A 26,173-nucleotide genomic window follows, 5' to 3' on the forward strand; every position below is an offset into this window, starting at 1 on the left:
GGAGGGAGCACTCTTGGGGAGCGATAGGATCAAAAGGATAGAATCAATGAGGGGCAGGATAGGATGGAGGGAAATATAGTTAGTCTTACACAACACAACTATTATGGAAGTCATTTGCAAAACTACACAGATATGGCCTATATTGAATTGCTCGCCTTCCCAAAGGGAATGAGTGAGGAGGGAGGGATGAAGAGAAGTTGGAACTCAAAAGTTTTAGGAACAGCTGTTGAGTATTGTTCTTGCAACTGGGAAATAAGAAATACAGGTAATGGGGTATAGAAATTTATCTTGCCCTACAAGACAAAAGAGAAGATGGGATTAAGGGAAGGGAGGGATGTTAGAAGGCAGGACAGACTGATGATAGGGGTAATTAGAGTGCTCAGCGTTTAGGGGTGGGGGGAGGGGAGAAATGGGGAGAAAATTTGGAACCCAAAATTTTGTGGAAATGAATGTTGAAAACTTAAATAAATAAATTTAAATAAATAAATAAAAAGACTAATGAGATTGAAGAAGAAAAGCAAATGATGATTTTGGAGGCTGCAGACCTGGTTTTAGATCCTAACCATGTTACTTGTGTGACCTTGGGCAATTAATTTCCTTTCTCTGGGCCTCACTCTCCTCATCTCTCAGAAGAGTTCCTTTTGTTGCTGGACTATGGTCCTTTAACCTCTACCCATTTGTAGAGGGAGCCCTGACTCTTGTTTCCTATATAAAGCAAATTGCTGGGATGTGTTTGTGCATTGTGCTATTTCTTGTATTTTGTCAGAATGTTTAAGGTTATGATTGTTAGGCTTATGTTTTCCCTTCCTTTTCTTTTGTATTGATTTTTATCACCTTTCTCTTTTAAGTCAGTACCTTGTCACTTCCACTAGTTTTGCTTATATTACTTATGCTAATCTATTTCCAGAGACTTCTATCTCACAATTTAACTACAATACCCTATGTTCCTTGAATTTACTTAAATTGTTCATTTCCCTTTCTTTATATTTATCTTTTTCTTTCCCTCTTTGACCCTTCTCTTTCTTTATTTACACAAGTATAAGGGCCAACATTTTCCTTCCAACTCTGTGTCTTCAACTTCTGTAATGTTAATTATGTTAATAAGAGTTAGAGATCTTTCCCACCCTTTAATGGGCCTACCCATTAAGGGAAGCTTGATTAGGGGAGATCTGTTTCGTAGGAATGCCTATACCTTTTGTTAATTTCTAATGAGGCACTGGTTCTCAAGGGTCGTGATGCCCTCTGGCTCTGAAAAGTATGTATATACCCTGAGGTGAGGTTTTGTTTTGGGGCTTATTCACTGGAAGTGTTTGTTTGGTCAGGGGAGACTCTGGTTAGCCTGAGAAGCTCTCCTGCCCCCTTGAAAATCCAGATGTTGGTGCTTCTCTCTCTGGTAACTGTATATGTATGGTCAGACAGTTGGATCTGTTGATCTGTGATTTATGTATTGCTTAAGGTTAGACAGTTGGAAGCCCTGTCTGTTGGTCTTTATTTCTTTGTTTGTATTTTCTCTGAAGTTCAGAGTGCTGACTTTTTCTCCTGCACTAAGTGAATGACATCTGTGCTTGATTAAAGTAGATTGTTGACCCCTCAAATGTTGCTTTGCTCTTAGAAAAGTAGATCTAAGTACCTGTACAGCAGGCCTTCTTGTGCATGCCATGGTCCTTGCTGTTACAGCCTCTTAAATAACCTTATTTGACAGTATACTTTTCCAAGAAATGTTCCTTTGCTTTATTCTCCTCCTTTTTTTTCTTTCCTTTTAATCTATTCAGAGTTCTTTTCTCTAATTCATGGACTATGCCCTTATGTGTTCCTTCTTTTATTGTGTCCCTCATGAAAGGAGTATGTCTAGTGGGCCCAATTTGAACTCAGTCTCCATGTCATTTTTGTGTTATTGAACAATATGCAAACACATATGTACAAAAAAGCTATGCACAGGATAAATGGAAGATAGGTAATAGAGGGAACGTCCTGGAATTGAGAGGCTAGGGAAGGCTTCCTTTAGGTGGTGGGACTTAAAGGAAGCCAGGAAGAATTCCCAGAGCCAAGAAATGGAGTGTCTTGTTCATGGAACAGCCAAGAGGCCAGTGTCACTGGGTGGTACGTGTAAGGTGTAAGACTGGAAAGGGAGGAGGGGGCAACTTAAGAAGGACTCCTAACAATGAAATAATATTAAATTCATATGTAATAGTCCAACAGCCTTAGAGGTGAGTGGGGCTAACCTCATTTTAAAGATGAGGAGCTGGAATCCTAAATAGGTTAAGAAACTTGCCCAGGATCATAGTGCTACTATGTGTCTAGGTGGTACAGAAGATAGGGCATTGGGCCAAGAGTACAGAGGCCCTGAGTTCAAATCCAAACTCAGATACTTACTAGCTGTGTGGCCCTGAGTAAGTCATTTAACCTCTGACTGCGTTGGTTTCTTAATCTGTAAAATGAACCTGTCTCCCAGGTTGTTGTGAGAATTAAATGAGATAATGTTGGACATCATTATTATATGAGGTAGAATTTGACCCCAGGTCTTCCTGACTCTCAGTTCAGCCTCCTATCCCCAATACTACTCTGTTCCCCACTTGTTGGGCACATGGTTTGTTTCTAATTGTTTTTTTGTTTTACTACTACAAATAATGCCTCCATGAATATTTTTGTACAACTAGTTATTTTCTATTGTTAATCTTATTAAGGTATTATCCTAAAAATAGGATTGCTGCATAACTTTCTCTAATTTAAAAAAAAAGAAAAAGTCAAGTTTTTGCAAAATTATTTCTTGATTCAAAAACATCTCACTATAATACACAAATAGTTAGATAGCAAATAATGTTATCTACTGATATTTATCTAAGCAGACCATGGGCATGCTCTTTTTTGAAATCCTAGTTTAAATTGAAATTATTATGTACAAAACTCTAATGTGGTCACTATTAGCATCTACTCAGAATAATCTCATGCCAAATTTCTCATCAAAGAGCATGGGCATGTAACTTCGCAAAATTAACCACAAAATTTCTGAAAGAAGACTGAAGAGGAGCAGGAAAGCACAAGGGTAATATTTATGTATTCTTAGGAATAGGAAATAACCCCTTGGAAGTAATTTGAGTGATTTTTACAGGATATTATGCTTTAGAAACTTACAGTTCCTAGGTGGGCAGATCTTATACATGTGAGCACTCCCACCAGTTGGTCAGATACTTCCTCAGATTGAGAGCCCTACGTATGCTCTTGTCGTGTAATTCTTGACCATGAACAGAGGGAGCACCCATAATGCTGGGGGTCTTAGGCTGTATTGAGAGGACTTACACACCAAACAAGAGATATGACAGTCCTTCTGAACTCTGCTCTGCTCACACCACATCTGGAAGGTTGTATTCCATTCTGGGCACCAGGTTTTCTATTTTTACAGTAATTTTTATTAATATCTTTTATTTTTATATCATCTACATTTCTTAGTGTGACTCTCCCTTCTTCCAGAGAAATTCTCTGTAACAAAGCATGAGAGTAAAAACAAAGCAAAATCCAGTTTCAACAAAACTAACTCACATCTGAAAATCTGACAGCATGTGCAACAGTCCACATCCATAGTTGCCTACCTCTACAACAAAGAGAGAGGTGGGACCTCTTGGTCACAGCATTCATTTTTGATAATTTTCTTCCCATTGTGTTTTCTGTTTACATTGTCACAGTCACTTTAAAATTGGCTTCTTTGTTCTGCTTATATCATTAGGTATCAGTTTCTGTGTTTTCCCCTGGTTTCTCTGTATTCATCATATGTACCCTTTCTTATAGCAGAGTAATATTTTTTTAATTTATGTATTGCTCCTTGTTTAGCCATTCTCCAATTAAGGGACATCTTCTGTTTCCAGTTCTTTGCTACTATCAGAAGTGCTCTGACCCTGGAGTCAAGAGGACTTGAGTTAAAATCTAGCCTTAAACATTTACTAGCTGTGTGACCCTGGACAAGTCACTTAACCCTGACTGCCTAAAAAAAAAAATTTAAGTGCTGCTATAAGCATTGTTGTGTCTATGAAATCTTTTTGTCATTGACTCCTTTGGGTGTATATCTAGCAGTGGAGATTTAATCTTGTAATACTTAAAACCTATAATCTCAAGGACCAGAGCGAAAGAACCCATATATACCATATTTTAACATTTTTCTCTGTCCTCTCCTCTGTATAGGTCTTATTGCATAATTATTTTCATGCTGTCTTCCCTCATTAAAAGGTGAGCTCCTTAAGATCAAGAATAGTGTTTTTGTCCTCTTTGTGTCTTCAGCATTTATCACATTGCCTGCCACATAAATAATTACTTAATAAGTGGTTGTTGACTTACCATGTGAGCCTTCACATTGAAATCCCTGAATATCAAGGTAAATGTTGACTTAGTTTAGAGGCTCTTTTATTCATAAAATTCCTCATCCTCATCTTCACTTTTCTCCATAGTGTTCTGTTTGCTAGTACTCATTTTGATTCCTGTAAGGAGAAATGAGCCAAGTGTCCTGTGAAATATTTGTATTTCATTTGGGCATATGATTAACCCAATTCCTTCATTTGTCTCTAACAGAAGAACCTGTGAGCTGTTTTTCCATTTCGGCGCAACTTCTTTATGTCTTCTGGTTTCATGTAAAAAAAATGTTTTCAACATGAAAATGATCCAGTTCCTTAGCTAATTTACCCGTCTGTTGGCTATTGGACAAATTAGAGTGCCAGAATTTAGAGAAATGTTTTTAGATAGTCTAAAAACTGATTCTTAGCACTCTCTACCCACTTCTCTGATACTCTGCCACCATCACAGTGTAAGTAAAAGAATGTTGCATGGGGACACTTTTAATCAGTCTCTTTTCATGAGTCATTTTGGTTAAAATGATTCATTACTTAGTGTTCAACTTTATGGCAGTGAGTTTTTCCAAACTAAGCTAACTAGTCTTGGACAGTCATTCACTAGACCAGTATTTGAAGCCTTTCCAGCTTGGTAGAACGTAGTAGAGCTTATGGTCCACTGTCATAGCCTTCAAAAACTCAACTTCTTTGCTACAATAACATTCTGGAGTGCTTGTGGAATCAGACAACAAATAATATTAAGTTCCTACCATCTGCCAAACACTGGACTGAGTTCTGAGGATACAAAGAAAGGCCAAAGACAGTCCCTGATCTTGAGGAGCTCACAGGCTAATGGGGAAGGCAAAGTGCAAGCAGCCCTGTACATACAGGATATAGGCAGGGTAAATTGGGGCTAGTGTCAGAGGGAAAGCATAGTTAATAATGGAGGATAGATAATAAAAAATATTTTTGACACAAAGGAATTTGACTCAGCCAGCTTATTAGAAACAGTACTACCTTTCCTGAACTCCTTTTTTTCACTCCCTCTGAATTTTCCATGTTTCCTTGTATGGTGAGTATTACTATACAACTTATCTCCACTCCTAGATTATAAGCTCTTTGAGGATGGGGAGATCACATCTTAATCATCTTGTGTCCTGAACAGTGCTAAGAAAACATTGGGTAGGAGGATGGGGTAGTGCCTCTTTTAGGTCAAAGTTTGTTACCATAGAGTATAATGTGTTAACTTGTACAGTATAAGTGAAAGCTTCTTAGTTTAGGGGAAAAAGCACCCTCCCTGATTCATGTGCTTTCAATTAGCTTCCTTAAGGGCTTGGTTAATCAAAAGTGAATGAATGATCCATAACTGCACAGTCTAAACTGTTCTACATAGCCTTTTGTATTTAAATGGACTCTTTATTTTTGCTTTTTTAGAGGAAGGGGAGGTATGTCTGGAAGCACATAATAAACAATATACACCAACACTTTTATGTTGGAAAATAGAATACAACCTTATTAAGAGGTGGTGTGGTAAACTGGAAAGAAGGGAATCAGAGGACCTTGGTTTAAATCACAGTTTTGCTACTTACTACCTATGTTTATATCACCTTGAGGTTATATCACAACCTCTGTGTAAAATGAGTAGTTTCACTAGAATGATAATTGAAGGTCCTCTACCCCTCTAAATCTATGATCCCATGTTCTACTGCAGGAAGTAATAGGTTTCTCAGCACTTAAGGTCTTAACTAGATGCTGGTTGGATACTCATCAGAGAGGTTGTAGGGAGTCCTCGTCATACATGGGTGGACTCTAAGTGATTTCTGAAGTCCCATCTAGCTCTGGGATTCCATGAAGGAAACACCAACGACTGTTCATTCAGTGGTGATTGTAATTTTTTTCTTTTTTTGCATCTTTCTCATCTTAGAGTTCTCAAGTTTTAGCTCCTTGCTCACCTAGTTCCTAAAAATATAATGCTTAGTGGATTTTTGAAAATGTGCCTGTCTAAATTAAGAAGGTATTATTTGAGTATCTTTCTCAGTTCAGTGGAAAAAGACAAAAAAAATTATTCTGTATATTTGACCATACTATTACCATCATGGCAGAAACAAAAATTATCTTTTCTATTTTCTGAAAAGGAAGAAAATGAATGATAATTGAGTCTATATTGCCCATATTTGCAAGCTTTTAAATTTCTACCACAATATATGTTTATACCTGAATCAGAATGCTTAGTGAGGAGCTCTGTCAAGGAAATACCATTATTGATTATTGTGTGGCAAAGTGGAAAGAGCGCTGGCTTTGGAGTTAGAGAAACTAGGTTTAAGTCTTGACGGTGTGGCTTCCTTTTGTGACCTTAGATAAGTCATTTAACCAGAGATAAGTGTCTGGGCCTCACCGTCCTTACCTATAAAATTAAGAGGCTGCATTAGATGATTTCTAAGGTTCCCTATAGCTCTAAATCTATAATCCTATCATATTACAAATGATACAGGAGTTAATGACCCAGGTCTTTCAGTATATTGTATTGTATTCTAGTAGATTCTTCTTTATTCTTTTTGAAGGGTCAGCAGAAAACTGGTTCTCCAGCATGTGATAAAATAAGTGAGAGAAAAACAGATGGTTTGAAGAAAAGGGAAAAATATGTGTATTGTATGTATGTATGTATGTATTGTATGTATGTATGTTAAATGTAAAATTTAGAAAAAGCAGTATGTTGAATGATTTCTAAATTCTTTGCAGTACCAAGGCTCAAAATCCCAGCCCTGACAACCGACTTTGGTGACCATGAGCAAATTCTCTTACCTTTCTCAGTTTCTTCATCTGTAAAGTGGCAGCATGGATTTGATCATCTTGAATGCCCCTTCCACCTCTACTGATTTATGCATTGCCCTCTAGCTGTCATCTGTATTTTTCTTATTATCAGATCTTTTCAGTGTGTTCAAGAAGCAAAACAAAGTAATCCTAACGCACTCATATTCAGTTTGAAATACAAATTATTCTTATCAGCATTCGAGCAATTTGTCCAAAACTAAATCCATTCATATAGGATTTTGCTTCCACACAGCTAATGGGAATAAGTGGTTTCATTGTTTGTCACTATGGAAACCAGTCAGCCTATCCTGAATCACTATTAGATCATACGGAATGATGCACATATCTCTCTGTAACTTCATCATTCAGCAAGTTGATTTCATGTACACTTGCTCCAGCAGTGTGATCTGACCATAGCAAGGGGGGACAATGCAGGGTTCGCCTAGAAGGCTGTCAGCTGTGAATTTTCTGAGCACTTTTTTCCAAGGTCGAAGGCACTCTACTTCTGATTCTTTGCTTCGTTTGCACCAGAGACGGCGGAATTCAGTTATAGAAGTGCTTTCTTCATCTTCTCATCGGGTTATGGTGGCTATATCCTCTGTCAGCAGTGCAGAAATAAATCCAACTTTTCCTGAAAGAAAAAGTAAAGCTTTTTTTCTTTTAGATTACCAATACCTTTCCTTGTATTTCAGTTTGCATGCTATGCTTAGGTACTGTCTTATGTATGTAAAATTTTAACCTTGAGTAATGCTTGTTGTCTTTTATGTAAATATTTTTAAAGGATTTATGAGAAAGTGATGGAATATTTTGTAGCATTTTATAGACTTTATAACTAATTATATTTCCTGAACTTAGCTCAATCTCTTGTGAAACATCTAGCTTTTAAAAAATTTTCTTTAAATAGCAGTCCAAATGAGGTTATGGAAATTACTGTTGTCAGTGAAAACCCTTTAATAAAAAGAATGCCATACCTTCAAGTTGAAGGGTACATAATTAAGACACAGCTGGCTGTCTTAGATGTTGAAATAAAATAGAAGTCTTTTTTTTTCCATATTGCTGTGTCTTGGTGAGCTAACAAATGAATCTTTTAGGTATTATCATGATGTGAAATTTTCTCTTACTGGTTTTGTAGGAAGTTCACGACGTCCAACACCAAAATATACTAAAGTTGGGGAACGTTTACGACATGTTATTCCTGGACATGTGGCATGTTCAGTGGCATGTGGTGGTCGAGCTTGCAAGTATGAGAATCCAGCACGCTGGAGTGATCAGGAACAAGCTATCAAAGGGATTTATTCCTCCTGGTAATGTGGTGGGCTAGTTTTCCCAAAGCTGTCATTGAAGAAGCAGCTTGAATGCATTTACATAACTATAATAGCAATTGTATTTTTAAAGCCTAGAATTTTTAAATTAAGTTCTTCAAGATACTAACAGCTACTAGTTAGGAGATCATTTCACTTTGTTTCTGCACTTATTAGTAATAATGTCAATGTCTAGATAAGACTCCGATAAAATCTTTAAGTGTCTGTCCTAAGTTCATGTTTTAACATTTGAAATAATTACTTTTATTTGACATTACTGTAATTGCCAACTTCAAGGAATTGTCCTACTCCTCCGCATTGAAAGTGGCTTGATCTAATGGAGACAGCATTTGGTTGAAGTCAGAGGTCTTGGAGTCAGGGTCTAGGTTTGACACTTGCTTAATTTCTCTGAGCTGCAGCCTCCTCATTTATAAACTGGAGATCATTTGCCTGCCTTAGAGAGAGACGCTGTTAGGATCGAATGAAATCATCTTTGTAAAGTGCTACTGAAATGTCAGCTCTTGTTATACCTGAATAGAAGTCTAAACATGTTCACATAGTTGGTAGTGTTCTTTTACTCTTTGTAAGTGACATTAATTACTGATACTTAACTGCTTTTGTTAGGTAACAGATATGTATGTAGATAGTAAGCTGGATGCATTAGCTACATCACTGAGGAGTTATAAATAAACTGCAGGAGCATTCTCCTTCAAGGAGTCTTATGCTGAATCATTTATAAGGCAAAGAATCTTTTGTAAACTATTTATTTGTTCCCTTTCTTAACTGTCTTGTAAATTTGCGTTTTCTTATATTGAATTTTATTCACCTCCTGTCTATGATATTTAATCATGTGATATTTAAACATGAGAGGCAGCTTGGTCAAATGGCCAGAATTCTGGAGCCAGAGTCAGGAAACTGCTCCCCTCACCTCTCTAAGAAGCACTGACAACCTCCAAGATCCCCTCCTACCTTTAAAGCTTTGATTGTAGGAAAGATTTCTGAAGTTGTTCTTCTCCCTTTTCCCTAGAATATTATGGAGCTAAAACTTAAGATCTGAGTACATTTTGCCCTTTTCTAATCATTACATAAAACCGAAAGCAGATTTGTGTAGGTAGATTCTTGCCTGATATTAGAGGGGAGAAAGTGAAGCTTGAAAAATGAGGGGGTTGTACTATATCCCTGGGGCCCCTTCAGCTCTAAAATTCATGACTTCTCTGCATTTAATAAATATCTTCCTTCTGCCTCTCCAGGGTCACAGATAACATACTTGCAATGGCTCGACCCTCAACTGAGCTGATTGAAAAGTATAACATCATTGAACAGTTTCAAAGGTAAGTGACCTCATTGCTCATAAATTCAGATCCCTTAGTTTGCCACCAACATCACTTTTGATATTGGGTTAAAAAAAGTGTTCTCATTTCTATAATAGGCTGTTGGGAGCTTTATTTCAAACAAACAGGAAATTAAAGCTTCAAGGGTTTACTGATGTTAATGTATAAATGAGAGCTGAAAAAAAAATACCAGATCACAATATAATGAATTCCTTTTCTCCATAAGCCATGGCATAAAAACTATAATTAACCTTCAGCGACCTGGAGAGCATGCAAGCTGTGGGAACACACTAGAACCAGAAAGTGGCTTCACTTACCTCCCTGAAGCTTTCATGGAAGCTGGCAGTAAGTTCATTCCTGCTGATTTTCTTCATTAATTAGCAAATACAGTGTTTACAGAATCTTTGCTGTTATGTTCCTCAGTTAAGAGAAACTTGGGAAATGTTACTTGTATGCAAGAGCTCATGGAAAAATGAAAATAAATGCTTCTATTCTTGGGGTACTGTTGTTGGGAGCCTAAGCTCATTTTTTATGTGTTAGAGAGATTTCTTTAGGCTAAATAGTCAACAACTAAAATTATCATAAAGTCATATTTATTTTGTTTCTACTCAGAGAACTAGAAAGTGTACTTCTTAAAACTGGCAGAAATGTAGGCTCAAAATTGCATGCTCTTGAAGGTTTGCATGTGAAAACTACTTCATTTTTTTAAAAAAAGATTTGCTCCAAGTAGAAATAAAATCTAGACTTATCCTTTGTTGTTGTTCCATCATTTCAGTCATGTCTGACACTTTCATTACCTCATTTGAGATTTTCTTGGTAGAAATACTAGATTGGTTTGCTATTTCCTTCTCTAGCTCATTTTAAAGAAGAGGAAACTGAAGCAAACAGGGTGACGTGACTTGCCCAGGATCACACAGCTAGTGAGTGTTTGAGGCTAGATTTGAACTCAGGAAGAAGAGTCTTCCTGACTCCAGGCTTGGCACTCTATGCCCAGATTTATACTAGGTGGTCTTTTATTAGCCTCTTGTGTTTTCATGCAGAGAGAGCATAGAAAATTTTCTGCCTACAGCTCAGTAATATTTGTATGAATCACCTCACTTGTTAAGTTCATAGTTCCACCTTTCCATAAGTTATTCCAACAGTTTCAATAGGACATGCCTTTTTTAATAGTATTTTATTTTTTCCACTTACACATAAAGACGATTTTTAACATTCATTTTAAAAACTTTTGAGTTCCAAAATTTTCCCCCCTCTCTTCACTTCCACCTCCCAAAGATGGTAGGCAATTTGATATAGGTTACATATTTGCAATTATGTAAAACATTTCCATATTAGTCATGTTGTGCAAGAAGAAACAGACCAAAAGGAATACACACACACACACACACACACACACACACACACACAAATAAAGTAAAAAAGACAGTATGCTGCAATCTGTATTCAGATTCCATCAGTTCTTTCTCTCAATGTGGATCATTTCTATCATGAATCTTTTGGAATTGCAATAGGATATGTCTTAAGCAGGCCATAAAGCTATAAACATTTTTAGCAGCATAGTTACTAAGGGAGTTGGTCTAGATGCCCTATAAAGTCCATTCCACCTCTTAAGATTCCTTGATTTTTACTACAGAAGGACAACATATATTTTAAGTACAAATCTAATCAGATCGAACCTCAGGATCACACTTTTCCTGGTTTAACTTATTTTCATCAGAAATCTTATCTTCAAAAGTTATCCTTTCTTACAAGTTGATTTTTTTTCTTTCTTTCATTTTTTTTTAGTTTACTTCTACAATTTTGGATGGAAGGATTATGGTGTAGCATCTCTCACTACCATCTTAGATATGGTGAAGGTGATGACATTTGCTTTACAGGAAGGGAAAGTAGCTATTCATTGTCATGCGGGGCTTGGTCGAACAGGTAAATTTATGTCAGGGTTATGGTTTTACATATATCCATAATAGGTATCGTGATATTTTCTAATTATAGGAAATAAATATTCTTCAAGAATGCTTCTAAATTTTTACAACATTTTGCCCAAAAGGTGAATTGATGATGTTTGATGCACCCAGTATGATCTTACTCTCCAGAAATTCTGGAACTTTGGAACCTCTTTGAGGGCTCATAAAACTCCTGCCCTAACAAGGCTGTCTTTGCTCTGCTAAGCAAACTTCCTGGCATTCTTACTCTGCAAATGACTTGAAGTAAATGCTTTCATAAAAATGAATCTGCTGATGTCTTTAAATGACTTGACCTAGGATCTTATTTTTGCAATAAAGAACTGTAGGTTTAGAATAAACTAAATCACTAATCATTTATTTCTTGCTAAAAAGAAGAACTTCTTTACCTTCTCTGGTATACGAACAGTTTATGCCTCATTGTCATGGTCCTCTTTTAAAACATGCCTTCCCTTGTAAATGCTTTCTTCACAGCCCTATGGCCTTCTTTGGGAATGAGAATTTTGTTTATGAGATGCTATTGGTCCAAGAACCAATAATTTTACTTAAAGATACTTTAGAACCACCTGGTAGCAGAAGGAAGAGAACATCTGCATTACAGTCTGACCATACTAGGGTATGAAATAGGCACCACTCATAACCGTGCCCACTGGAAAATCAGCTAGTCTGACAGCCTGAATTGGTCAGATCCATGGCAAGTAGCTTTAAGGACATATTTTAGCACAGAATATAAAAGGTTTATGTATGAGGATTCACAGACCTTTCCTAGTCTAAAGATTGAAACAGGTTCATAAAACATTAGGAACCACAGCAATTTGTTGCTTTCCTTATAGTATAGAGTTAGAATGATGTGGAGTCAAGCAACATGTATGTTTTTGAGAGACATGTATTCAGAAAAGTGGAGTAATGTGCTGATGCAAAAAGAAGAAAAATGGGGGTAAGCACAAGATTGCCTAATGGTCAGGAAAGAAAGTGGGTTGGGAATGTGACTAATCCAAAAGAAGTGATTAAGCGTGGGAAGGGTTAGAAAGTGGAATGTCTGAACACCCCGGGTGAAGTGGAAAGGGCAGCAAACAAGAGGCACAGAATTTTTATCAGTAAGATAGGACCAGGGAACCATAAAGAGGAGACACTGGAGCAACAAGAGCAGAAGTCTAAATCAGATGCGAAAGAGAGAAATCTCTCCTCCATCTAGGGGAAGAAATAAGAAGATGAGGAAGAATTTAAACATTATTGCCCAGTGGTTTGGGTAGCTCCCAGTCATGCCAACCATAATTACTTGATGTTGCTGGTAAAAGGCTCAAATTAAAACTATATGTATATAGTTATTATATATTACATATAGAGTTATAATTATAACACAGTTACTCTTGAAATGCTCACATACATAGATCTTTGAATATATTATTTAAATTTTAAATCAACAAAATATGGTAAATGAATTAAGTTTTCACATGTTAATAATCTTCCTTCACTTTTTTAGGTGTTTTAATAGCTTGTTATTTAGTTTTTGCAACAAGAATGACCGCAGATCAAGCAATTATTTTTGTTCGAGCAAAAAGGCCAAATTCAATACAAACAAGAGGCCAGTTATTATGTGTAAGGGAGTTCACTCAGTTTTTGATTCCTCTCCGCAATGTGTTTTCTTGCTGTGAACCCAAAGCACATGCTGTTACTTTATCCCAGTACTTAATTCGCCAGCGTCATTTACTTCATGGTTATGAAGCTCGACTTCTAAAGCACGTGCCAAAAATCATTCATCTGGTTTGCAAACTGCTGTTGGACTTAGCTGAAAACAGACCAGTGATAAAGGAGGACATTTTAAAGGTACCTGATCTCTCCGCTGAAATTGAAAAGACAGTTTCAGAGATGGTCACAATGCAGCTGGATAAAGAGTTAATGAGACATGTGAATGACGCATCCCTTCCATTCACCCCCTCAGCAGTGACAGTAGCTTTTGAGAACCAGGATGCTGTTTTCTCCAGTGAACATGAATTTGATCCTCTTTGGAAGAGGCGGAATGTTGAATGCCTTCAGCCTCTGACTCATCTGAAAAGAAGGCTCAGCTACAGTGACTCAGACTTAAAACGAGCTGAATTTCTTTTGGAGCAAGGAGAGACTCCGTGGACGGTGCCTACCCAAGTCCTCCTGTGCTGTAACCTCAAGCAGCAGCCACAGCATGTGAGCCAGACTTGTGTTGAGCCGTCGCCTCCACTGGACATCAGTAAAGAAGTTTTAGTCCGCAATACATTTTCTTTCTGGAATCCGCCTAAATGTAGTAGTCTAGAAGGTTCCAGAGATGAGGGGTCACCACTTTTCCATAGGAGAAAGATTCCAAAGGAAATCCAACGGAGTAGAACCTTTTCCTCAGGTTTTTCAGGTGTGCACAACACTGGGGAGTCAGTCACAGCCAAGGTTGCAAACACACCCAGGGCACCAAGCAGCCCGCCCCAGAAAGCTGATCACTGTAGGGATGACCCTGGCAATTATTGGGGACAAGATCCCAGGGCTTGTGGTGGGAATTACTGTGTCCCTCAGAATTGTGACACTGTTTCTAGGGCAGAATGCTTTGTCAAATCTGAAATGCAAGAAAGTAATGCCCCACCACAAGCAATGCCACTGAGTATTGAAGCACGAAGAGTGTTGGCAGCCAAAGCCCTGGCAAATCTGAATGGATTTGTAGAAGAGGCGGAAATAAAACACAAAGTGGAGATGTGGCAGGTACTTTTATCTTATTTCTTACCTATGTGCTATAAAGTTAACTTCAGAGCAGAATTTCTTCTTGGTTCCTTCACAGCCCCTCCAAATCCTCTGCTGAGTTCAGGAGACAGATTAAATATACTTGATACTAAGAGACGTGGTTATATTTGAGGTCAGCCACAGCAGATTGTCAAGATTTAGGTTATTTAGCACATTGTGCTCACCTAAATGTTCTTTTCTGGCTTGAGTAAATTAAGAAAGATAGTTTAGATCACAGGGCAAATTCCAGTTCTAGGCCTTCAGGCAACTAACCTTTATAATGTACTCAAAACCTTCTATAGCGAGAAACAGGACTCTGGATCACCCTCAATGCTCAGAAGGCAAATTAGGCTTTTAGCAAAAGGACCCTTCCTTTTGAATATTTGTCTGGGATTTTGACTTTGCGCTTAGTTTATTGTACTTTTCGGTAAACTTTTTTAATGCAAATTTAGAATTTCCAAAATGTAACTACAAAAATTTGGTAACAAACAACAGCTAATATTAAATCACATCAGCTTGATTTATTAGCTTATGGTCAGTGTTCCATCCAACTGCCTTTCCATAAGTAGGGCTACATATTAGTATAAAAAAACTTTCTTCAAATTGCTAAGTAGATTGATAGGTAGGGAGCATAGTGCTTCCTATATGCAAGGCACTGTACTAAGGACATATCCATCATTTTGCTTGGAAATGTTAGTATTGTTTTATACACCTAGACTTCAGAAATAAATCAGCATGACCTCAGTGTGTGGCCTCATCAAGACACATTAACAATTAAATTGGAGCTCATAAAACTGATAGGGGAGAAAGCACTTACTGAAGTGAAGCTTTCTTCATTCATTAGAAGGGCATTTCCTTTGTTTGGTTATATGATAACCATCTTAACAGATTAATCATTTAAGTGTTTAGGTATAGTGTCATCTTTATTTTTCTATTCACATCTCTCTGTTAAACTGTGCTGTTGCATTTTGTTTCCTTAGCCTCATCACTCATTATTTCTGTAGGTGACACCGTGATACCAGAGAGATTTAGGGATTGGAGCAATTGTGGAAACAAGGCTACATGGCATTGACACCCCACTGCAGATCTCTTTGGGCTATTTCCGTTTGCTTTGCTTTAGGATGGAATTAGTCTTTTCTTGAACCGAAGAGCAGTAAGGCAGAGAATTCACTTTTGTTCAAAGGATAACCTAGTATGATTTAATTTATTGCGATTTTTTTAAAAGTATTTCCACACAATGACAGTGTTTTTGTTTTGTTTTTAGACTGAGGTCAAGGTGTTTGACAGATTTTTTTTAAAGGATTTAATAATATACTTTTAACTAACACAAATCCAGTTCCATTTCAAAAGACTTCAGAAGATATCAGTACTGTACTCAATTTGCCATTGGGTAGAAGTAACCATTGGGTTCTTTTAGCTGATTTGATTCTTTGGAAACTGATATTTTATCTCTGGCTTACTAACTAGGCTAGATTTCTATATAATTCTATATATTCTGAATAAAGGGATTAATAGATTAGGCTAACTAATTACAAATGAGCAAAAATAATTGGAAAGTTTGAGAGTAATAAAATAAGAACCCAGTACTGTAAGACTTCACTTTATTTACTAAAACATATATTTGGAGATTGTCAAAAATATATTGAAATTTGTATATCACTTATTTCTTATGTGATCCCCTCCATTCCCTCCCCCCACACACACACTCATGGCTCCCAAATGAAATAAGGTATAAAGCCTCACATTTTGATTGTTTCCAAATTTATGTAGCTTTCGTCAAGGTCTTCAAGTTGTTTTCATCCTGTGAGGATACAGTGTGGTTTTCATCATGTTCTACATGATTACATTATTATTCCAAAACAAATGTAGTAGACAAAGATCTGCCACACTCACTTCCAAGGCACTGCTAGCTGACACGTTGCACACTTCATAAATACAAGCTGTTGTCTTTTTATTCGCTCAGAAGCTCTTCCGTAAATGCCGCTGTCATTCACACAGACTTCCTGAATTTCTAATACTCTTTCAGTATGAATTCCATGACAAGAAGTTTGGTTCTCTCCTGGCTTCTACATAAATAATTTCTTTTCTTGAAAGCTTCTAACAAAGGATATAGACAGAACTGTGATTTGGGGTTTGGGACTTTGGGGCTTAACCCTAGAGCATGAAATTTAGAGGGTACTAAAAGCCCTTAGGCAGAAAGTTCGAGTTTATCACCTCTTAGTAAGAAGAGTTAGTTAAAATATGAAGGAACCACATGGTACCCTTGTTCTCTTCTCAATGGCTGCCTGTCAGCTAAGCTCCTTCCCAACTTGCTCCTCATTCTCCTACCTCCTTCTGTGGATACTTAGAGCTATCCCACAGTTCCAGTATAAGGGCCCCACTGTTAGGGTTTCATTTGTATCCCTTTACAGAACTTTATGTCCCAAGATCTGAGGTCCCCCTGCCCACTCATTTATTTGAATTTGTCTTTTAAAAACATTGATTTGAAGGGTGCCTTTCATTTTCTGTCTTTCCTCCAGGCTCTAGAATTCCTATCATAGATCCAAATACACAGATTATTAAACTTAAGTCAAATAGTGCCATTTTTTTACTTTCCCCCCCTTTTTTTTCTTTTTTAGAAAGAACTGAATTCTCGAGATGGGGCTTGGGAAAGAATATGTGGAGAAAGAGATCCTTTCATACTGTGTGGCTTGATGTGGTCCTGGGTGGAGCAACTAAAGGAACCTGTTATAACCAAAGAGGATGTCGAGCTGTTAGTCAACAATTGTGCTGATGCCTCAGAAGCCCTTTCCTTACTAGAAAAGGTAACATGGCCCTTATGTTCATCTGTCTGACTGTTAATCACAGAATGCCAGAGCTCGAATGGACCTCCAAGGCCCTCAGATATCACCGGTCCCTGAATAAGCATTTCTTTGATAGCATCTCCCACAAACTATTGACTCTAGCTCTTTGGTTGTTTACTGGGCATATACTGTTTCCTCAAGTAAATTATTACAAGGAGCAAGGACTGTTTCGTTCCTTCTTAACCCATTTCTCCTGTCTTCTTAATTCCTTTCTCTTCAAATCATAGCGCCTGATTCATCACACAGGCACTTCAGATATATTTGTTGACTAACTGATTAATCATGAGGACTGTATCAAATTTTAGTGTGGTGTCTCATCCAACCAACCACTAATAATAGCTTAATAGAAAGAATTATGCCCAGGAAAAGTAAGTATGGGAAAAAAATAAGACTATGGAAAAACACTTAAAATTCAATGCAATTCAGTAAACATGTTAAGCACCTACTGTGTACAAGGCAGCATATACTAGGCACTGAGACTAGAAAGACAAAAATGAAAACATCTCAACTCTCAAGGACTGTTTCAGGCATATTCTACTGGATAATTTATATCTTCATATTCTTTTAGAATTTTTATACAATGTGCAGGTCATTATTGATCAAACTGGTATATATCTCTTCAAATTAAATTGAAAAACATTAATACATATTTAATATAGACAGTCAGAAAGAACTGGAAGAACTGATAGAGTACTGGACCTGACATCAGGAAGACGTTACCTCATATCTAGCTTCAGACACTTACTATCTGTGTGACCTTGAGCACATCACTTAACATCTTTCAGCCACAGTTTCTTTATATGTATAGTGAGAATAATAACTCACCTACCTCACAGTTGTAAAGATAAAAGGTTAATATGTAAAGTACATGGTAAACCTTAAAGACCTGTATGATGATATTGATTTCAGTCTTAGTCGTATCTCTGCAGCTAATGATTTGTTTCTTGTGGAAGATTTTGAAACAACTTATATTTGTTTTTTTCTAAACAGGGGCAGCACCAGACGATTCTCTGTATCTTGCATTGTGTAGTGAATTTGCAGGCCATTCCAGCTGATGTAGAGGAAGCCTTTCTTGCCCATGCCATTAAATCTTTCACCAAGGTAAACAATGCTCCCTTTACTCCTGCCAAGTAGCTCAGTTTTGTTCAGCTCCTATCAGATGGGTAACAGGGTCTTTGGACTGAGGTTTAGGAGTTTGTCATTTCACTTTAAAGGAAATATGTTTGAAATTTGTAGTCAAAATGAACATCAGTTTGACAAAAGAGTGGGTAACTGACATTAGGAAAACCTTGGGGTAATGATAGGGTTTTTTAAAAGAGAACTTCAGAAGAGTTTATTTTTTAGTTTGAGAGAGAAGCAATCGGATGTTTAGAATTTTGAAAATATATTGAAAATAATGCGCTCCACAGAAGTCAGTCTTGTTGAGCCTGTTCTGCCTTGGGTTGAAACAGGAAACTAGTTTTTGAGTAGTTCATATTCCACATTGATTAGGCAGTGCTGTGTTTGACCTAGAAAAGCTTAATTAAACATAAAGACTATTTCCTTTTCATACGGATGCTTTTTGTGTTTGAAAAGGAAGCTGCTTCAGCTACTCTGAGGGGAAAGTCTCAGAATTAAAGGGAATACTTTCTCAGTTAAATTATCTGGTGCCCCCCAGTGGTTGATGTTGAAAATAATTTTTTAAAGAAAGGAAACCCATGGTGTTTCTATGATATGGATTCTAAACATAATACATTTGGGGGGATATGTGTTAAATTAATACACACATGAATATGGAGAAATACAAGCCATTCTTTTAAGAACTATACCTTCATACGTAAATACATATGTGTGTATATGTGTTTTTTTTAAATTACTTTTGTTAAAAATTGAAAATTTTACCAAAAACATCTATGTCTCTTAGTTGTTAGAAGTAACTTCTCCAAGGTCACCACCTAACTCTGGGAAAATCACTAAACCTCTCTGGATCTGAGCTTCCTTATCTGTAAACTTAGGAAGTTATATTAATTTATTTTATCTCCAAAATTCCTCCCAGCTCTAACATTATCTACTTCTGTTCATATTTAAACCTTAGAAGACTTTCAGTCTACCTATTGTGCGTAGAAGGTTATGTTTTGTATCATAATGGCAAACAGAACCAGATTGAATGAAAACTAAATAATACCAGGGAAGGTAGAAAAGAAGATGGACTTTGCCGTCATGATCAATAGTAGTCAGTAAAGATTAGTGCTTGTGCTAGGCACTGTGCAAAGTGCTGGGTATACAGAGAAAGATAAAAGACACTCTGAAGAGCTCCCAATCTAGCAGGGGAGACGACATGCAACTCACTCTATATGAATAAGCTATCTACTGAATAAATTAGAAATAATCGACAGAGCAAAGGCACTAGAAGTAAGAGGGACTAGCAAGTCTTCCTGTAGAAAGGAGACTTCAGGGCAGACCAGAGGGGAAGATGAGCTAAGAGAAGGAAGGAGAGGCCGCACACATTGGGGCAGCCAGGAATGTCTCTTCCTAGAGAGGAGAGATGGAGTGTCTCATTTGTGGAACAGGTTCTTATTGTTAAGAGCTAACCTTCATTTCATTTGGAGTGTTTAAGCTGAAGGAAAATACATAATACTTGATTCATAATCTGTAAACAATTACCTGTATATTCAATTGTATTTATTCCTCTGTTGTCTGTATGATGCTAAATATATTAGAAGGGATTTTTGAGTTTTCACCCAAATATTTGCTGTTTTAAGAGACCTAGTCTGGTATAGTTCTTGATTAAAAACAAGTATGTTTTGAATTGTCACAGACTAGTTGTGGGACACTGACCAAGTCATTTCACTTTGGGTGCTCAAGCCATTTTTGAAGAGGCCTGAGTAACTGTTATGGAGCCTGTGAAAACTGATCTGCATTGTTGCAGGGAACTCCTTGCCCATAGCTCCCTCCTCCATGAAGATCAATTTTTAAAAAATTGAATCTGTGATACTCATTCTGTTTATATTTTATGAGAATTGTATATAATTTTGTGTGAAATCTGGACCTAGGTGAGCAAAGTATTTTCTCCATCTCTTCAAATAGTTTAAAGGCAAAATGTACTTTTTTTCCCCTTTGTTGAGCCTTACTAAGAAAACATTTTGTAAATGAGCTCTATTAATATAGTTTTTCTTTGTTACCAGATTAAGTTTGATTCTGAAAATGGACCAATGGTTTACCACACCCTGAAAAAAATATTTAAGCACGCATTAGAAGAAAAAAGAAAGATTACAAAAGAAGGCTCAGAACACACCTCTTAATGTTTACAGTTCTATGTTGGGGATTCCATGGATCCCAAGAAGGGTCTATTTAATCAGCTACTTCTTCTTCCTTCAATGTTTATTTTAATCTAATCTGAAGATAACATTTATGTTCATATGTGAATATGTTGAAATTCTTATGAGCTGCTTTTTTTGTGTGGTTTTATTGTGGCATTTCATTTAAAGTGATATCATTTTATATTATGTATGATGTTATTTTGAGGCTATTTATTGATTCTGAAAAAAAATATATCCACAAGTTTTATTTTTGTGCTTGAACAATTGCCATCAAGTCAGTGCCATTTCCTTTTATTTAGTGAATTGAGCTAATATTGTATTAACATTTGAAGTACATGATGTTTACATGAATGTTTTTCTGTTTTACATTGTGGTAGGTAACTGGCTCTACTTTCCAAAACAGTTGTCTTGATGACAGAAGCATCTTTGGAGTTTAGAAATAGATACTTTAATTGTAAAACAACACTATATAGCCATTCCTTCCTGAAATGTAACTTAAATAAGTCACCAAGTGTCTTGAAATGTTGTTTTATATTTGTGACTACAATTGTTTCTGTTGCAAGATTTTTAAAGGATTTTTTCATTTGTTTGAGTTTCTTTTGTTTTTAACATGGCAAATATTTCAAGGTATATTTTTTCAATATAAGTAATTTGATGTTAAAAGATTGAATGTAATTTGATTTGGTAATTTTGTATTGGAGAAAAGTAGATCTGCTTTATTTGTCAGGGCCATGGTTGAACTTCGCAGCACACCAGCCTTTGCCATCCCAGGAAGGCAGTATCCATTCTCAGGACCTAAAGCCTTAAGCCTTATTTCCTCTGTACTGGGTAACTGCTTAGCCAAATAGCTACAAGATTATCTTCAAATTATCTTTAATAAGAAAATAGGATGAAGGACTGAATGATTTGCATAAGAGACAAACCAAGCTTTCATAAAATGTGTGGGCCCATGACCTTTGAAAGCATTTTTCACAGTAAAGGAAACTGTGATTCAGGAATTTCTTATGGGATTATGGAATCCTAGAGGTGTCTTTCAGTGCCCTATACTGACCCCAGTATATTTTGTCCTGTGGAGTAAGGATATGGTCAGATGTTAAAGACATTTTTGTTCTAGAGGTTGGTAACAAGTATGGTTACTCAGCCTCATCTAGAGCTCCATCTGCAAACCCTTAGTGTCACTAGGGAAACTTCCCTATCTCCCAACAGGAGGTAACAGGTTGAGATGATGATGGAACTGAGAAAATTAGGCACAGTGGAAAAGATATTCAAGGGGATTTAACAGCAAAGCTCTCTTGTCTTACTGCTGTCTTCTATCCCATTTCTGGTTCTGGGGCTCTGTGGACCCTGATTCATCAGAAGTTTAGTTCCAGAAGTTTGCCCTATTAAGATAAGATTCTATCATCTTGGGATTATAATAGATTAAATTAGTCCAAAGAGACTGTTTTTCAGTTACCAGCTGAGAGATGTTATGTAGGATAAGTTGACTTCTTGCCCTAATTCCTAGCAAAGCAAACTGTCAGTTATAGAAATGGCATTTTTAATAGTAGTCATAGTGATGAAGACAAGAGTCAAAGTAGCATCCAGGAGAAACTAGCTTTACCCCTTATTTTATTGATATTTACTGAAACAACTCCAAGGAAAGGTGGGGAGAGGGTACCACCTATCTTAAGATAAAGACAATTTCAGGGAAAACTTGATTGAATTACAGTAATTAACATGCCCCCCAGCTTTTATATTGCAAATTAAGCAAGCTACTATTCATCAAAAATAATGCTCATTTTCCACATTACTAACTCAGTTGTTGGATGGTAAATAAATTTCTTGAGGGACATTCCAGCAAATTTGTAATAAACTGGATTTGCCTCCATTCCTATAGACCAAGTCATTCCTGAAATTCCTCATTTTCAAGTGCCTGAGTTGGGGGTGGGGAGAACAACCAAAAATAACCTCTGTCTTAGTCAAGAGTAACAACAAAATAATAGGAGAATAGATTTTTTAACCAACATATTGTAAGCCCTATGCTCTCCATATATGGGCAAATGATAGCCAGGATTCATTTGACAGATTGATAATTTACTAACACAATATTCATTTCAATTTGGAGCGCAAATATGGTATATTCCTGATGCTAGTATAGTATTCTATGGGTAAAAAGTTGATGTAAACCAGTCATGAAAATTAGTATATGCCAAGGACCTGAAAGAAATGACTCACTAAAAGAAATCAGGCTGTAGTTGAGTATTGTATTAATTTGAATAAAAATGGAAATAGAACCCCAAATAGTAGCAGTGTACTTTTTTAGTCTGCTGTTTCCTATCACAGCGAACATCATGATGACACTGATAAGCCCAGGGTAGGGGATGGGGAAGTTGGTAAAATGTTCTTTAAAGGAATAAATAATGATTCGGGGTTAAAAAAAAAAATAGCCAAGATAATGTAAACATCTGCAGTCTTAACTGTACCTTGTTAAAGACTGATTATCTTAATTATCAACATAGAGACAATGTTGTTTACTCACCATCTAAATAAGCTTTCTTCTTGGATCCAAGACTAGGACTGAGCTCCCGTCTCAGCTCTTACCCCAGCTTGCTGTGTGTCTTTACTTAAAAGTCACTTCCCCTTATGGGCCTCAACATCCTCATCTGTGAAGTGGGAGGGAGGGGTAGTAGCTATAATGTTCTCAGAGTCATCGGATGTTAAAGATTATTTAGTGCAAACATCTTATTTTACAAATGAGGAAACTGAGGCCAGATATGTTAAGTGATTTATCATATCGGTAAAAAGCAGCAGAGAAAAGATTATAGAACCAGGGTTCTCCATCATGTTGAATTCTCCCACTGTACTACACTGAATCTGGAAGTGTCATGTTTTCTGACCAAAGAGGGAAACTTTACTTGTATTTCATTTGCAAAGGCCTTCAGCGTATTGCGCTTGCGGTAACTGATAGAACTTTCTGTCCCTCCTCTTGCTGTGCTGATTATTGAGCTGTAATTCCAGACTTTACTGTTGCCCTCTGTGACAAACCACCACTGCTTTAAACATTGCAGTCAAGAATTCCTTCAATAACTGCTTATCTCTGCCTGTTAATTTAGCTCAAAAGCACTAACAGTTCTGCTGATGTTTTTAGTCCTATCTTAAGCCCATTTACTAGACTGACCTTGAGAAATAGTATGTTTTGAATTTGATTCACTATAAAGCATAAGCCACCATTTATTCTTTTAGACAATTTAGGCACAATTTCTCCATTTTCTTCTAAGTGGAGAATGCTTATAGATAATCTCTGGTCTTGTTCTATTTCAAACTAGTCCTAAGTTGTTTTAAGATATTTTGCTCTTCTGTTGTACCCTGCAGTCTTCTTTTGAACTCTGAGAGCTTTGTGAGTACTCTGCAAACAGCCTGCCCTCTGTACCTTCAATTCCTTCACAATCTCTGTGTGCCATCATACCTAAACAGCTCTGAGCAAAAAGCATAGGTAAGGAGTCATTCAAAATGAGAGTGTACACACAGGACCTTTTTTGTGTCTGTTCCAAATTAGCTAGCAATAATAAATTTTGAATGCTGATAAGCCCAAGAATGTAGTTTAAATGTCCTTAATGCTTTATTGGGAAATTGGCAGATTAACTCTGTAGTAGAAGGAAGTTAAGTAGCCACTCACAGTGCTAGATGGCTGACCATTATTTACTGATAAAAATGGCAGGAGAAGAATTCAACCTATCATAAGCTTTCTTATTCACAGTGCTACATTTAATTTAATTGTGCTTTTATGGATGAGCTGATCTCTGATTAGCTGAAATACACACAATAAGACTGATTTATAAGCAATCACAAAGGAGCGATTATTCATAATGGTCCTGTGGTCAACCTTCTTTCTGCTATGCTAACATCCATTAAAACAACATGATTGAATCTGTTTCAGCCATTTTAGAGAGGTAGAAAAAGGATTGCTTCTAAGAGAATAATGTCATAAGATACCTTTCATTGAAAATGAAAGTTTCATATATCCTTTGGAATTTACACAGCAATAGAAAACCATTATCTTGTGCTCCATTCGACTGGCATTCTCTCTTAATTAAATGCTTTCTTTCAGGAAAGATGATTTACTAAGGGAACCTGAGGAGGGGAGAATTGTTTTATACAAACTCCACAACAATTTCTTTACAAAGAATATGCCAGCACAAGGCATTGTATCTGATAGTTCCTATTAGGGGCTCACAGAATCACAGAATTTCAGAGTTGAAAGAGTTCTTAAGTGGTCATTTAGTACAAACCTGAATCCCTTCTCTACAAGATACCTGACAACTGATCATCCAGTTTTTGCCAGAAATTCTCCAGTGAGAGGAAACCCACTCCCCACTAAGGCAATTCAGTCTATTTTTGGATAGCCCTAACTATAGAATCAGTGAATATGAAAGTTGGAAGAGTTATCAGCAGCCATCGAGGCTAAAGGCTCCCCAAACGGTGTTCCCACTTTAACACACCCCACAAGCATCAATCCAAGGACCTCAAGTGAAGAGTAACTCACCACCTCTAGTGATGAATTGCTTTCTACTTTTGAACAGCTCTGATTGGGAGGAAGTTTTTCCTTATAGCTAGCCTAAATTTTCTTTTTTTGCCACTTCTACCCTGTTGCTTTCTGCCCTCTGAAGCTAAACAGAAAAAAATCTAATCCCCTTTCATGAGACACTTCAGGTACTTGAATATAGCAATCAGGTCCCCCTCAATCTTTCAGACTAAGTAGCTCTAGTTAATTTAACCTGAATTCATTGAACTTGGACCCAGGGCCCTTCACAGTTCTGCTTGCCCTCTTCTAGACTCTCTCAAATTGAGCTGGCACTCACAGAACTAAAAACAGGATTCCACAGTGGAATGACTGTGGCAGAATGCACTGGAGCACCTTCCTGGAATATAGGCCTCTCAATGTAGGCCAAGATTGCATTTTCTTTTTTGGCAACAGCTTCACCCTATTGAGCTTGTAGTTCACTAAAGCCCCCAGATGCTCTTCACATGAGCTGCTATCAACTCACTTCCCTCATCTTTTATTTGTCAAGTTGAGTTTTTGAACCTAAATATAAAACTCAGCCCTATTAAATTTTATCAAACTAGATTCAGTTCAGTGTTCTGGCCTGTAAAGATCTCTTTGGAACCTAATTCTTTCATCCAGTATATCCACTGTCATTCCCAGTTTGATAAGCATACCAAGTATGCTTTTATCCATGTCACTGATTTTTATAAAAACTTAGACGGCACATGGCCAAGCACTCCACTCGTAGGTAATTGTGGCACTCCACTAGTCATCCACTAACATTTTCATGTCAGACTGGAAGGACTTCTCTGAATTTACCCATTCAACCAGAACTGAATCCCCATATTTGTATTATCTAGTCCATATCTCTCTTTTCCACAAGAATAATATGAGGCATTCTGTTAAATGCTTTGCCAAGATCTAAATAAATTTTATCTTTGGCATTCCTCCAATCTGCCTATCTCGTTACCCTGTGCTGCTTTTAAAAAGTGGAGAAAATCATGCAACTATTCTGAGAAGATCCACTACAAATTTGTATTATACAATGTCAAC

General features: G+C 37.0%; 1 protein-coding gene and 1 long non-coding RNA gene across 3 annotated transcripts; one reads left to right on the forward strand and one right to left on the reverse strand.

Moving 5' to 3' along the window:
- Positions 1-4,375: 4,375 nt before the first annotated feature.
- On the reverse strand, positions 4,376-7,202 carry LOC140497364 (uncharacterized). Its single transcript, XR_011964639.1, has 2 exons — positions 7,116-7,202; positions 4,376-4,466 (listed from the first exon to the last, which is right to left on the reverse strand). It is a non-coding gene; the product is annotated as an uncharacterized lncRNA (long non-coding RNA).
- Positions 7,203-7,457: 255 nt separating this feature from the next.
- On the forward strand, positions 7,458-24,040 carry PTPDC1 (protein tyrosine phosphatase domain containing 1). 2 transcript variants are annotated; one of them, XM_072598232.1, is made up of 9 exons: positions 7,458-7,767; positions 8,257-8,428; positions 9,676-9,756; positions 9,983-10,101; positions 11,542-11,679; positions 13,201-14,438; positions 17,075-17,260; positions 18,290-18,400; positions 23,950-24,040. In XM_072598232.1, the coding sequence occupies exons 1-9, from the start codon at positions 7,554-7,556 to the stop codon at positions 23,965-23,967; spliced, it is 2,277 nt and encodes a 758-aa protein (XP_072454333.1). In that variant the 5' UTR covers positions 7,458-7,553; the 3' UTR covers positions 23,968-24,040. The 2 variants fall into 2 exon arrangements, with proteins under 2 accessions (XP_072454333.1, XP_072454332.1); XM_072598231.1 differs by lacking the exon at positions 23,950-24,040 and adding an exon at positions 20,464-22,878.
- The last annotated feature ends 2,133 nt before the right edge of the window (positions 24,041-26,173 follow it).

The sequence above is a fragment of the Notamacropus eugenii genome, chromosome 3 (genome assembly GCF_028372415.1).
Source record: "Notamacropus eugenii isolate mMacEug1 chromosome 3, mMacEug1.pri_v2, whole genome shotgun sequence".
In the NCBI taxonomy this organism is placed as follows: Eukaryota; Metazoa; Chordata; class Mammalia; order Diprotodontia; family Macropodidae; genus Notamacropus; species Notamacropus eugenii.